Source organism: Barbus barbus (genome assembly GCF_936440315.1).
Source record: "Barbus barbus genome assembly, chromosome: 43".
Taxonomy (NCBI): Eukaryota; Metazoa; Chordata; class Actinopteri; order Cypriniformes; family Cyprinidae; genus Barbus; species Barbus barbus.
The window spans coordinates 20,286,108-20,298,430 of record NC_136721.1 but is presented as its reverse complement, the minus strand read 5'-3'; the positions used below and the strand labels follow the sequence as shown (position 1 = coordinate 20,298,430).

The window sequence follows — 12,323 nt, the reverse complement described above, 5'->3', positions numbered from 1 at the left end:
AGCATTGGTGAGAAACAAATCCCTTTGGGAGCTATAAACAAAGGCCTTTAGATCTAGTATACCACTATTTTGCACAGTTTATTGTCTTATGGTTGAATAAGGTGGTCTAAAGTTCTCAGATTGGCCTTCAAAAGCTCTCTAGCAATAGATACGGCCACCATTTCATGACTCCCACTCTGCATAAGTGCATCCCGCCCCCCAACATCACCTCGGCCTGCTTTCAATAGCTATTCATCGCGCTCACGATCACACAATGGGCATCTTATTCGCCCTCTCAGCTTTTGAAGCTCACCAGTCCAGAAATGACGCACTGTAGAGGGTAAGAAAGGCCCTCTTCTCCTGATTTACTCACTTCTGCTCTCTGAAATTCCCCTTCTATTTATCCCCGTCTGACAGTCTGCATTACAACAAGACATGCATCAATTGTGCAGCCGAGGCAAACAACAACAAGCAGTGTGACCGTTTGTATTTATTGTGTCTGTCGTATATGACCTAATTATTACAGAACGAATGCAATTTAGATGAGATGGGAAAAGCGGTTATATTCTGACTTGGGTGTAACTGTCATCCCACCGGGTGGCTCAGACTGACAGATCTGTGCTTTTCATATAAAATGCAAACAGAGGCTAGATGTCTCTGCAGAAAGCTATTATTTGGTATGAAGAAAATTAAATTTAACAATTTGTAAACCTTTTCTGAAGTTTTCGTTTTGGGAAGTATGATAAAGCTCATGTTATTTAATTTTTTTAAAAGCCATTTCAGTATCAGAGGATTCATGGCAAAAAAAAAAAAACTTATTTAAATTAAATTAAATTGAAATTAATACTTTTATTCAGCAAAGGTGCATTAAATTGATCAAAAGCGACATTAAAAAGACATTTATAATGTTGCAAATTATTTTGTTTTATATAACTGCTGCTCTTTGGCTTATGTTATTTCCTTTTTTAAAAGCCATTTCAACAAACGATTCATGGAGAAAATTAAAAAATAAAATACATTTTTTAAATAATACTATATGCACTACTGTTCAACAATTTGAGTTCAGTAAGTTTTGCAAAAGATCATTAAATTGATTGTGCCACTAAAGACATTTATAATGTTACAAATGATATCCATTTCAAATAACTGCTGTTCTTTGGAACTTTCTATCCATCAAAGAATCCTAAAAAAAAAATGGCAGCACAACTGTTTTCAACACTGATAAAAATAAATGCTTCTTGAGCAGCAAATCAAGCATATCAGAATGATTTCTGAAGGATCATGTGACACTGAAGACTGGAGTAATGCTGAAAATTCTGCTTTGCATCACAGGAAAATGTAATCCAATTTTAAATTATATAGGCTATTCAAATACAGAAGTTATTTAGACTGTAATAATATTTCAGAATATTACGATTTATAAAGTATTTTTGATAAATTCAGTCTTCTTTCAAAAATACATATAAAAAAAAAAAGTTACCAGCCCCAAACTTTTAAAAGGTAGTGCACAATGTATGAGAAAGCATTTCAGAATACTTGTACCTTTAGAATAATGTGCACTGATGAATTGTTCACAATAAGACCTGAAACTAAACCGAACATTTCCAGGTCCTCTGGTTTGCCTAGATCAGAAAAGTTACTTTTTACACTAACCACCTTGAGAATCTCACATCATTTTGAAATTTTAAAAGGACATTCCAGGACATTAAGGGAAATCAGTGACCAGTTGCACATGAAGAAGCTCTTCCCTCACTGCACACTAAGGACACTCCCTCATCCAGGTCCACAATGTTAAGTATCCATCCTCACCCTAATCGCACCGCCAGAACTTGTATTAAAACACACTTTTATAAAATAAATGGCCCGAGAAAGAACAGCACTAGCTTTCAACTCCAATCACTCCTATGAAATAGACATTATAGTTCAGAGCCCAAGCACTATGACACAACAACTCTGGAAAAGAGAAACATCAAAGAAGTTTGCCAAATATAAGTATTTAAACAGAAATCACAATGGCACTGACCTAAGCTTTCAGACAAGTAAGCAATTGTTGCTTTAAACCAATAATTCATATCCATTTTTTGTGTCATTTTGGAAAGAAAGCATCTGAAACTAAATAAATGCACATTTCCTTTTTGCATGCAATCAAACACAAACTCTTTTGACCCTCATAATGAATTATAACAGAGCTAAAACCTCTTCCTCACATAATTCAATAACGCAAAAAAATCCTTACCCTTGAGACTCAACTCAAACTGAAGCTCTCAGATAATACTTGACACGGCAGTACTTAATCCCGCTTGTAATTACGATTATTTCCTTGAACGTCCCACCATTCCCTAATTGAGGTTAAAAGATACAACACTACAGAAGGGCAAGCAAGACCCAGAGTTACAAACCCGCCTTCCGTTCTAACTCCATTCAATTGCCTACTTTACACACTCCAAACACTTGACGAGATGAATTGGTTGAGATGATGGCTGGATTTGGTCCATTAGTGGAAATGATAACTCATTGGTATTGCTGATGAAGGCCAGGGCTGCTAGAGGGACTAAAAGAGAACACAAGAAACCACTTAAAAATAATGCCATATACATATATATATATATATATATATATATATATATATATACACACATATGCAAATTCATTCCCTTCCAGCAGGAGGCGCTTTTGGAGCAGCAGAAATAGAGGTTTCCGTGGTAGCGTCAGTACACAAAACAGTGTTGCGTTCATGAATGCTACTTTATCAGGCATTATATCCAAGATGAAATGAAAATGATTATTAAACATTTTCTGAAGACAGTCGGTTTCCTTCAGGGATACAGTGATATAAAAACAACCACGCCACCTTTCGACTTTGAAACGTGCAGTGCTCATGTTTATTCAATGAAGTCAAAGCCTTTTGGACAATCTATTTGTGGTGGTTAGTTTTGATATTGTGACGGGCCGACACAAATAAATCAATGTATGGGTAACACTGAATATATAGGGCATTATGAAAAAAAATTATGTTTCTCTTGATCCAACTGTGACAACATTGGATTGGTTACATTAGCAAGACCATTAATTACCATTTAGTAGTTAAGATTATATTTTTATCCAACAAAACTTCTGTCCCCGTGGAGTAATGTGACCTTAAATGTCTTGCTCAAGAACAAGGCGGTTGATGGACCAGGATTTGAGCCTACAATCGTTTGGTTACCAGCTCAGATGTTTCACCACCAGGTTACATCAGCCACAACAAACTCCAACAATGAGTTGACTATAAACATCAGCAAAGAACTCATGCAATCAAAATAAAGTGGAATGTTTAATACGTCAACAAAACTGTACCGGCTCAATTCGTCAAGTCTATAAATAAGGAATGGCTTTGCTGCAAACCTATTTAACATATTTGAGTGATATAATAATAAAGTCTCAGGGCTGCAGCTGATTTTATTTTGCTTCAACGTAAGATGGCAGGAAAGTATTACTCAGGCTGTGGCTGTCAAGCTGGATAATTAGGATTAAGATTCCACGAGCCTCTTAGAGAGCCGAAGCTCTGACTGGCTTTCTGTGCACACCCTGCGATTAGTTCAATGACCGGTTTGGTATTTCCAAGTTATATATCATCAGGTCTCAAGTGGTAAACCTTGGTCTGCTGGGGTCATTCTAATGGGAGGACTGCAATACAATATCGTCTTAAATACCACTTGACATAAAACAACACTAAAAAACATTAGCAGTTCCCAAGAGCAAGACATAAAATGTTGACGGTTCAGAGTCAAAATCGCTGCTTTTTTAAATCCATCCTTCCAAGCATACGCAATTTTTAGAACGCAACAAAGTTGGAAATCTGGTTTTCTGAACCAAAACTAATAAAACTCAATCTAGTAGTAAGGAATTTATTCATCTAGTTTACGAGCTAATGTTTAATGTCTCTAAACACTTATGATTTTAGGCTGCATATTTGATCAACAAATACAGTAAAAGAGTAATGTTGTAAAACAGCGTAACAATTTTAATTAACCGTTTTGTATTTTAATATACTTTTTAAATGTAATTAATTCCTGTGATGACAAAGCTGAATTTTCAGCATCATTACTCAAGTCTTCAGTGTCACATGATCCTTCAGAAATCATTGTAATATGCTGATTTAATGCAAAAAAAAAAAAAAAAAGAGTTATTAATATTTTTGTGCAAACCATAATTCTTTTTTTTGATCAACTGAAGGTTCAAAAATTCAGCTTTAATCTGAAATAGAATTTTCGACTTTACAGTTATTTAATAATTTAATACATCCTTGCCAAATAAAATTATTCGTTAAAAAATGCACTGAAATAAATAAATAAGCTGGTCAACAGTCTGCATGGTAAAATTACATAGATCCATTAACATTCAGATGGATGTCTTTGGCTTTTGCTTTGAATCTCAAGATGTTTTTAAACTTTCTATCATAAATATTGCAAGTCAAAGATGGTGTATGAATACAAAAATAGTCTTTTAAAAATGTTAACACCCATGCATTCTATTCTATTCCATTGTCTTCTTTGAATGCAAGTTAACGGCTACCTAAGAAACATCTGATCAGGTCAGATAGACCCAAAACTAGCCTAATTGTACAGGGCTTCCTTAAGACAACATGTTTGATCATGGCTGCTACACCCCTACTAAGGTCTATCACAGAAACCATGATGGGGAGTTCTCCTATTATGAGATAGTCTATGAATGTGATTCATAAGTGATCAAATACAACTCAAAAGATCTATGCTCTCACTGTACAGGGTTATTAATAAAGGGCTTCTCACGTTACATAATGACCGTTTTTAACCTGGCTAAACATCCAGATTTCCAAAGCATTTGTATAGATGCTTCCATCAGCAGTTACATAACCAAGACTGCTGAGCTGAGTGGAAATATTTCCATATCAATGGCATTCATAATGTTATGGCACCTGGTTTCATCAACTAAGTCTGCCTTAATGAAAGGTTTACTATAAGTGCTTATAAGCATGTCATCAAGCTCATATTGCAAAAGAGTTTTCAGGAGCCCTGAGGTATGCCAAATTACAACCTAACAAACAGGAAATGAGAACTCTGCATGTGACAGCGTTAAAAATTAAGCGAGTGTAAAATTTGAATTCTGCCCAGCAGGCTATTAACAATATATGATCATTTATCGTCAATTTTAATTGATGATTCTGACTCCAATATGTGCTATTACTTTTCTAGGCAACAAGACTTGTGCTTTTTGTCTGGCAGATGATAAAACAAGAAATCTCTGCTCACCAATGCTGCATTTATTTGATCATAAATACAGCAATATTTATTGTGGGATATTACAGCAATTAAAAACATTTTTTCTCTTTGAATGCATTTAAAATAATTAATACCTGCGATGGCAAGGCTGAATTTTCAGCACCATAACACCAGTCTTTAGCATCCTTCAGAACTCATTCTATTACCCTGATTTACTACTCAAGTTTGCACAATTGATAAATTTGCAAGTTCAAGATTCCCTTTAAACAACATACTTCATCCCAGCTTGCTCTATGGGATACATAGGCATGGGCAGAAGGTGAAAACAGCCCAGATTTGACCCAGAGCGCCCCTGACCTTCTGTAAGTATGCGGCTGCTGTGTGCAGAATGCTTAATTGCGGCCTATTGTTGCATTCTAACTCAGTTAATGTCTGAATCGCACACAGAATTCAACACACTTTCTAATTCCAATGCCAAGACATTCCATGCCCTGAATTCCAAATTCTAAAATTCCAGCAAACACCATTAAATAAATGGCACATTCTGAAATATTAAAGAACAAGCTCTTCTCTATTCTCGTGATTCTTTCCCACTTAGAGTTAATGGACACGAATTGAAAAGCTTTTGCATCAAATACTTCAAATGTAAATCCAAATGCTGACCTTGGCTGTAAAAGAAAAAGTGCAATGCACACTTATTCAATAATGACTGTGAAACAGAACAGTAACAAGAGACCATTGTTCAATTTAAATAACTAAAACACCTTTAGTTACATTGCTTTATATTTGCCACAGTGCTGGTAGATTTTGTGGCATCTGGCTGTGGTGTGATGGTTCCTGGGTTTTCTAATTCCATCTTGGGACCTCAGCACAGAAGCATGTCACACGGATTGAGAAAACATGATTCGGCTGCAACTACAGCTCATGTATTTTTAATGAAGATGATGAGACAGCATGTCGCTGTATCACATTCCACGCTCATGATGCCGAGCGTGAGTGCGTAATCGAGTAAACGTTTGCGTGTCCTCCCTCAATGTAAACCAGATGCATTTTAGCACATTTACAGGCCAAATCATCAGATTATTGTTATGATTTAATAGTTCCTAGAAAGCTCAAGTTTTTGTTTTTGACAATAATGTACTTCCAACCTAAGGTGAAGGCTTGCAAATGAACAATAATTATGCTATGTGATGATCAACAAGCAGACCCAACTTAATGCCTCTGGTAAATTACCATTGGTCATTTTTAAAGTGAAAGATTATCAGAAGATTATAAAGCAATGTATGCATTACCCATTTAATATTCACACACTGCACTGCACCTTAATTCCTTACAAGACATGCTTTTGTGTTCAAAAACATCTATGGAGCCAAAACAGACCTAAAATTTAAAATTCCAAGACCAAATGTAACAATGTGGCTGATGTGAATGGAAACTAGTGAAAAGCAGCCAGGGTATAAAACAATTTGCATTACATCCATATGATATGTTCAAAATTCAGCAAGGACACATTAAACTGGTCAAAAGTGACAGTAAAGCTTTTAAAATGTTACAAAACATTCATATTTCAAATACATTTTTAAAAAAATGTATCACTGCTTCCACAAAAAGATTAAGCAGCACAACTGTTTTCAACGTTGATAATAATAAGAAATGTTTCTTGAGCAGCAAATCAGTATATTATAATGATTTCTGAAGGATCATGTGACACTGAAGGCTAGAATAATGATGCTGAAAATTCAGCTTTGGAATAAATTACATTTCAAAATTAAACTGTAATAACATTTCACAATATTACTGTTTTTAGTGTATTTTTGATCAAATAAACATCCGTGTTGAGAGACTTCAAAAAAAGACATTTTAAAAATCTTACCGAAACTTTGAACAGTAAGTGCTTATATAATAAACGTTGGTCGGCAATTCATTGTGCATGTCTAATCTATACAAGGCTATCCGATAAATCTGTAAAATAGCTCAACAGAAATAGAAGAAATAGGGGTCTAAACTTCCACAAGAGTTCAGTCAATAAGAGGTCTATCGGAATGGCCAGACTGTTCCTAAGGGTGAGCTTGTCAATCATGTGTACAGATAGTGCCTTGGGAACTGAGATCTATAGGAGCAGAAAGGCACGATCAAGCACAGCAAACAGACAGGAGCTCAGGGAGCGAGTGATGGGATCCCACAGGACTGAGAAAATGTTGTGTGGTAAGCAGACCCCGCTGACAGGGCTGAGTCCCAGCCAACTTGACAGATGTTTGGCACATACTAATGAACCGATGCATGTCGTCTGTGTGTATCGTGCAATGATTTGGGATAACACACCCACATGATGGTTCTTTGGAGGGAAAATACTAGAGACGAATCAATAACTTGTATTGAGATTGCCAGTGTAATCCTGTGTATTACAGTAATACTATATCAATTCAACTACAACCAAAATTGCTCAAATAAACTTATGTGAAGTACCACTTCTGTTAAGGGCCGTACACACTAGGTATGTTTACATGCACCCAATCAATCAGTTTATAATGGGATTGATGGCTCAGTCGGACTAAAAAAAGCCTTCAGGTAAACACCTCAATCGATCCAAATTAAATTTTATAATAAAAGTCTATAATTTCACCGGAAGATCCATTTAGGATATTTTACAATTACCATGCGCCTGGATGAATCATTCACAATAAGATCAATAACATGCATTTAGAAAACGGGTAGAGTGAATTTCCATTTCATTCTGACTTAAATCAAGTTTACACACATCAGGAGAACTTCCTCAGAAAGTGAATCAAGGGATGTTCAGTCTTTCTCCTGTTGTTTAACATCCAAACACAAACATACTTTCATCATCTGCCTTTAACCTGTTGATGAACATCTAGCTAGTAACATTCCTCTCTTTGATTACATTAAACATATCAAGACCCTAGTAAAACACTGCAAAAAATTCTTAATTAACTTCTTTACTCTTAGGTTACAGTTTCAGGGTTTGGACTACAAGTTCTTCAGTACTTTTCCACCTAAGAACCTGGTATGCTATACGTGCTAGTTCGCATATCTTTAAAAAAAACAGCTGACTGGCGAATTTAATGTGATACAGACTTAAATAGGTATCTGCCAACTTGTACAGACAGTAATACGTGACTCAGATCTCTCCTTTGGACTCAAATATCAAAGCCTAGCCTACACTTAAAAAAAAATAAAAAAAACACTTCACTGATATTTACACCTATGAACACGCGGCCTTGACCTATATCACCATTAGCATTAAAAACTAAAAGAAAGATTTAGTATGCCAGGAAGAGAAGCAGTAATGACTAAAAAAAGGCATTATCACAGATCCAAATGAATCATAGGCGAACACCTGCTTCCTTGTAAGGTGGTCCTCAGGCTCTCAAGAAAGTTGACCTGAATGTTCAGGGGTTACACTGGGGCTCCGTTATGACAAACAACGTGGTATTGTGGTTGCTACAAAATCTGTTGTAACACTATTAGAAACAACGTAACACTGGTTTCAGCTAGTAGCTACAGATACATCTTGATTATGATCCATTCATCTTTGGCCCACCTGATTTCTTCCAAGCAGTGTTATGAAAACTATGTATATGGTGCTACCAATAACACTGTATTACGAATACAGCACTTAAAAAAAATTAAAAACACCCATCATTCAACCAATTATACTGTCAGTGTCAATAATATACAACCAAAAGCATATCAATTATGGTACAGCATAAAACAAACCCAGAAATCTTAACATGACAACCTGATATTTGACAGGTGAGCTGTCAATCATAAAAAAAAATCAACATATTGTGCATTAGATGACTTAAATCAAGGATAGTATTTGGTATTAGTAGGGAAATGTTAGGATTTGATGATTCCTAATTGAATCTAGTTTAATGCTATGGAAATGTGGGAAGCACAAAATAATGGCCAATATTGGCTTTTAAATACTGTGTTAAATACTAACCTTATATTCATACTTCTAATACTAAAATAATTATCTTAGGTCTAATTAAATTGATCCTGATAATTTGTCACAATGGAACTGAAAACTGAAATCAGGTTATGAAACACAATAAACATGTAATATTAATATGGTCTTAAAGATGGTATAGTTTAGCAAAAACAGTACTTACCTCATCCTCTGAGAGTCCGTAAATGGGTTCAAAATTCGTAGCCATAAAGCCAAAGGGCAATTTAATACACACATACACAAAAACACACGCTCGTGTGAAAGCTGGAACAATAGCAAAGTGTGTCCTCCTCCACCTCCTGCAAGTTGATCCAAAGCAACGAAGTCTGAATCCTTTTAAACCATATCGTGACAGAAGATGTACGTCCACCGGTTTAATCTCATTTAACGGCTGAAAATCGGTGGATGCACGCTTAATTTCCCCAACAATATGATTTCCCCTCGTCAAGTGCAAACGCGAATCATGCACTTCCTCTCAGGATCCGAAACACTCCTCGCTGAAATGAGTGACAACTTATTTCAGCCAATCACAGCGTTTTCCGAAACTCCGGGAGGACAGACTATCCAATCCGCGTTGATTGAGGGCGGGGCAATGTTGTTGCACTTTTGTGGAGTAATCAGGGATGGGTAGTTTCCTAGATCCCAATATCGGATCCATAAGAACTTGACGTTTTATTATACTGCATATATTTCTATGTGTCTGTATGGATATACTGTGTTAATTAACACCTAGTTTATTTAAAATGCCTGTAATAAGCAGTTTGAGTCTTGCAGCTGGGAACAGGACTCCTATAGCAGTGCTCTAGTACCCTCTACAGTTAAAAGAGTGATACTTCCATCATGTGCCAACACCCAACACTGGGCAAAGTCCAACTGTTATGCATCATGATTCACCGTACATGTGAAATAGCCTAGGGGAACGGAACTAAAATATGTTTTCTGCTGGTTTCTACTGGTGTTTTATTGCTCTTGGCTTTTCTACACTGAAGTGATGTTCAACAGACTGAAAATGAACTTGGGATATTTTAGATATTGTCCTAGATTTATAATCATATGACTCTTTGGGGTTAATATGGTCTAAGTGTGCCAAAAAGCAATCTAAAATGTTAATTAAATTAAAATTCATTACTATTTTTACATTTAAATTAATAATTTAAAATGATTAACATAAATAACTTGGTAAATTGAATAAAAACAACTGTTAAAAACTAAAATACACCCAGGTAAAATACACCAAAGTCACAGGAAGTGCAAATGCTGAGTTACCTTGATTAATTTGCATTTTAATGGTGTTACACTGTATAATGATTTTATTTGAAGAAAGAATATTTAATGGTGTGTTGCATTTTATGTGTGTGTGTGTGTGTGTGTGTGTGTGTGTGTGTGTGTGTGTGTGTGTGTGAGAGAGAGTGAGAGAGAGAGATCAGTTATGTTTGTTTTAAGATGCTATTTGTGTTAACCCTTGCTTCAAAATAAGCCATAATAAGGTCTTTTATAGGAGAAAACTGAATTTAGAACTTTAATGTGAGGACACAGTTTGTAAGCCAGAAAATAAAAGTATCGTAGCCTATAGCATACACCTATAGTATAGTATAATGTAGTATAGTATAAATTATAATAACAATAAAAGAACTGGTGACCAGTTACAGCACCTAATATATGTTTTTCGATTATCCACCTTATTTTTTTATTACAAACATTATATCAACCAATAGAAAGCAGTTACAATACAAAAATACCAAATAATGGGCTACTAAAAATAAAATTAAATAAAAAAATTGCATAGTATAAAATTAAACAAAACACATTACATTCAAAGGAAAACATTAAGCTTACAAATTTCAACGGTTTTTAAAGCCTTCTAGTTAAATTAGTTAGAAATAGCCCCAAAGTAATCCTGTATTTCAGCAAGCAAAACATAAAACAGTGGCTTCTGACATAAGAATTACATGCATATAACATTTTGTTAACATTTGCCATTTGTTAGGATTCAAGTATCCTAACAAATGGCCGTGCCTGCATTTACGTAAAAAATACGGTGCATACATTCACATACATTTCAATGTATTAATCTGAATGTAGAAAAGAAAAGTTCATATATGTTGTTTTAGAAGTTTCTCTGTGTACCAGTAGATGTCCTCATAGTACAGCATAAAACTCACTTATAGCAAATTAATCATCTAGGGTTTTACTTATTTGCCAGCTCATAAATAAGTTCAAATGACTGATGACTATCAAATAAAACATTTGCCAAATTTATATTTAATTTATAGATACATTAGCCTACGACTTGGTTTAGGCTATTATTACTTTGAGAATGTGGTGCTGAATTCAATAGCCTAAAGCTTTTAAGATGCTTTTATTGACTCAAGAGCGTGACGCAACATTAAATATAGACTAAAAGCTGTGAGTAATCTTCTGTTAACCTTAAACTACTAAGTGTGAATAAATGTAATGGGTTGTAATGTTCAAGTTAAAATACAGTTGATTTTAAGAAAGAAATCCATAACACAATGGCAACTCTAGTTCCAGATGGTAGAATTACGTAACACGTTGAGTAGGACAGAGGAGGATTTTTTGGAATCTCCCTCACCCACAGGGAGAAACAGTTACTTGTTGGAGGGATGTGGTTAATAGAGATCTCACCGGTGCCAGTCAGGTGCACAGGCGTGGAAAGTTCTAGAAAGAAAGGTTCAGATGAACAAAACTGATTCATGAGCTGTATTTAATCTTCCTGTTTTTTAAGCTCTTCATCAAACACAACCAAACATGACCCTGTTAATGACTTCAATCACTCCTAAAGCAGAAGGGGTCAGAGTTCATTGACAGGACCATGATGTTACTGGATGTTGACAGATCCAGTTCAGTGGTTTGTGGTTTAATATTTGGTTAGCCCAAAATTCTAAGTAATTATAAAATCCTGGATTTATTGCAGCATTAAAGAGACGATAAATGCTGTCATTTACAGTAGGGTAAGGAAGGACTTTTATGTTGAGTCTTTTAGGGTATTTGTTTCATTGATGCCACAGATTGTGATTGCTCCATCATTCTCATAAGCATTTGTGAAATATGCAGATTATTCAAGTGTTTTGCGGGTATTCAAAGAACCAGAATACTACAAAAACTGTAAC

General features: G+C 35.3%; 1 protein-coding gene across 5 annotated transcripts in view; it reads right to left on the bottom strand.

Annotated features, from left to right (window-relative positions):
* Positions 1-9,696, bottom strand: part of LOC306862369 (E3 ubiquitin-protein ligase NEDD4-like) — a 71,758-nt gene extending 62,062 nt beyond the window's left edge. For 3 of the 5 annotated variants that reach the window (XM_079405140.1, XM_079405142.1, XM_079405144.1), the window contains exon 1: positions 9,356-9,691. In XM_079405140.1, the coding sequence (XP_079261266.1) occupies positions 9,356-9,400 (45 nt within the window). In that variant the 5' untranslated portion in view covers positions 9,401-9,691. Of the gene's footprint in view, positions 1-9,355 lie in introns of all 5 variants that reach the window. The other 2 variants (XM_079405143.1, XM_079405141.1) reach the window with 2 other exon arrangements.
* Positions 9,697-12,323: the final 2,627 nt, after the last annotated feature.